The sequence below is a fragment of the Scylla paramamosain genome, chromosome 40, assembly GCF_035594125.1.
Source record: "Scylla paramamosain isolate STU-SP2022 chromosome 40, ASM3559412v1, whole genome shotgun sequence".
NCBI classification, from domain to species: domain Eukaryota; kingdom Metazoa; phylum Arthropoda; class Malacostraca; order Decapoda; family Portunidae; genus Scylla; species Scylla paramamosain.
This window is the reverse complement of record NC_087190.1, coordinates 13,646,604-13,649,103: the sequence shown is the minus strand read 5'-3', so window position 1 is coordinate 13,649,103 and position 2,500 is coordinate 13,646,604. Positions and strand designations below refer to the sequence as shown.

Genomic DNA, 2,500 nt, shown 5'->3' with positions numbered 1-2,500 from the left:
ATGCATTAAGGTGAATAAGTGTGAATAAGGGTGATGTAAGAGAACATAAGAGTGAGTCAGGGTGAGTAAGGGTGATTTAAGAGTGAATAAGAGGCAATTACGATGACTCAGCATGAAATAACAAGCCTTAGAGAGACTTGAGAGTGAATAAGTGTGAATTGAAATGTCAGGGTGAGTCAGGGTGTTTCAGGGTGAGTCAGGGTGTTTCAGGGTGAGTGATCAGGGTGTTTCAGGGTGAGTGATCAGGGTGTTTCAGGGTGAGTGAGGGTGTTTCAGGGTGAACGAGGGTTTTTCAGGGTGAGTTAGGGTGTTTCAGGGTGAGTCAGGGTGTTTTAGGGAGTGTGGGCGTTTCAGGGTGAGTGAGGGTGTTTCAGGGTGAACGAGGGTTTTTTCAGGGTGAGTCAGGATGTTTCAGGGTGAGTGAGGGTGTTTCAGGGTGAGTCAGGGTGTTTCAGGGTGAGTGAGGGTGTTTCAGGGTGAACGAGGGTTTTTTCAGGGTGAGTCAGGGTGTTTCAAGATGAGTCAGGGAGTTTCAGGGCGTCAGGATGTTTCAGGGTGAGTCAGGGTGTTTCAGGTTGAATCAGGGTGACTGAAACTTAACCAGGGTGAGACAACACAGCGCCACTCCCCCAGGGGCGCCCCACACTCACCTGCCAATCAACGCCCCGCCCCGCACCCCGCACTCTACTCTCGAGGGACGTGGAGGGCGTGGCGGGCGTGGGCGCGGCGGGCTGGGCAGTTGTGGGCGTGGGGGTGCGCTGCGAGGGCGGGCGGGCGTGGGGGAGGCGCGCCAGCTTGTCCAGCTCGTGGGTGAGGTGCGCCTCCAGCTCCCCCGCCCGCAGGGTGACGCCACACACTGGACACCACGACTCCCCGGGCCGCGCCTTGCGTCCTGGGGGAGAGAGTGAGAGGGAGAGTGAGAGGGGAGAGTGAGAGGGGAAAGGGGCGCCACCACTGGGGGAGGAGAAGGCCAGGGTGAGGGATGGACAGGGTGAGAGGGCTGGTGGGTGACGTCGGGGTGAGAGGCAGGGAGAGGGGAGTGGGAGAGGGGAGACTACCAGGCGAAAGGAAACCAGTAAAAGAGAGAGAGAGAGAGAGAGAGAGAGAGAGAGAGAGAGAGAGAGAGAGAGAGAGAGAGAGAGAGAGAGAGAGAGAGAGAGAGATGGCAAAGAGGTGAGAGGTGATGGGGTGACTAGGGGTGAGAGGTGAGAGAGAGTAAGAGGGAGAGGAGGAGGGAGAGGTGGGGATAAACCTTTAGCTTTTCTATCCTCCCTACAACACGTAGAGAAGATAATCCTAGAGAGAGAGAGAGAGAGAGAGAGAGAGAGAGAGAGAGAGAGAGAGAGAGAGAGAGAGAGAGAGAGAGAGAGAGAGAGAGAGAGAGAGAGAGAGGAAAAGAAAGATGGAAGAAGAGGAAGAAGAGGAGGAAAAGAGAAGAAAGTAGACAAGAAAAGAATGAAAGAAGAAAAGAAAGAAAGAAGATTTAGATAATGAAAAAGAAAAATAGAGAGGGAGAAAGAGAGAGAGATGGAGAAAGGGAGGTAAGGGAGAGAGAGAGAAAGAGAGAAGAAGAAATAGATGAGGAAAGAAATGGAGACATGAGAGGAAATAAGGAAAATAGGAGGAAGAGGAGAAGGAGGAGGAAAACAACAACAACAACAACAACAACAACAACAACAACAACAACAACAACAACAACAACAACAACAACAACAACAACACACACACACACACACACACACACACACACACACACACACACACACACACACACACACAGCTTTCTATCACCTCTCCCCCTCCCCACTCTCCCACCCCTCTCCCAATCTCCCTCCCCCCTCCCCACTCTCCCTCCACACTCCCTCCCTCCCTCGCATCCACATCCACTTCAAAAACTGATGGATGGAGGATGGCAATGGAAGAGGAGGAGGAGGAAGAGGAGGAGGAGGAGGAGGAGGAGGAGGAGGAGGAGGAGGAGGTGGTGCTGGTGGTGGTGATTACATGTAAGTTAAACAGACAAAAGCACGTGTGTTGGAGGAGGAGGAGGAGGAGGAGGAGGAGTAGGAGAAGGAGGAGGAGGAGGAGGAGGAGGAGGAGGAGAAGGAGGAGGAGGAGATGATGGAGGAGAGATGCAGATAATATAGTGCAAGGAATATAATGTCGAGAGAGAGAGAGAGAGAGAGAGAGAGAGAGAGAGAGAGAGAGAGAGAGAGAGAGAGAGAGAGAGAGAGAGAGAGAGAGAGAGAGAGAGAGAGAGAGAGAGAGAGAGTGGGTGGTGAAGATACAAGCTCATTAATCAAACTCTCTTTATTTATACGAGATGAGGAGGAGGAGGAGGAGGAGGAGGAGGAAGGAGGAGGAGGAGGAGGAGGAGGAGGAGGAGGAGGAGGAGGAGGAGGAGGAGGAGGAGGTGAAGAGAAGTAGTGTAATAAAGTTAAGAAAAAAAGTGAGAACAAGAATAGAAATAACAAATGAAGGAAGAGGAAGAGGAGGAGGAGGA

General features: G+C 52.2%; 1 protein-coding gene across 1 annotated transcript in view; it reads right to left on the bottom strand.

The window, feature by feature from the left end:
• Window positions 1–2,500, bottom strand: part of LOC135092647 (E3 ubiquitin-protein ligase Rnf220-like) — a 73,028-nt gene that overhangs the window by 5,596 nt on the left and 64,932 nt on the right. Inside the window, exon 3 of the mRNA XM_063991249.1 lies at window positions 602–892. Coding sequence (XP_063847319.1) covers window positions 602–892 — 291 coding nt within the window. The remainder of the gene's footprint in view (window positions 1–601; window positions 893–2,500) is intronic.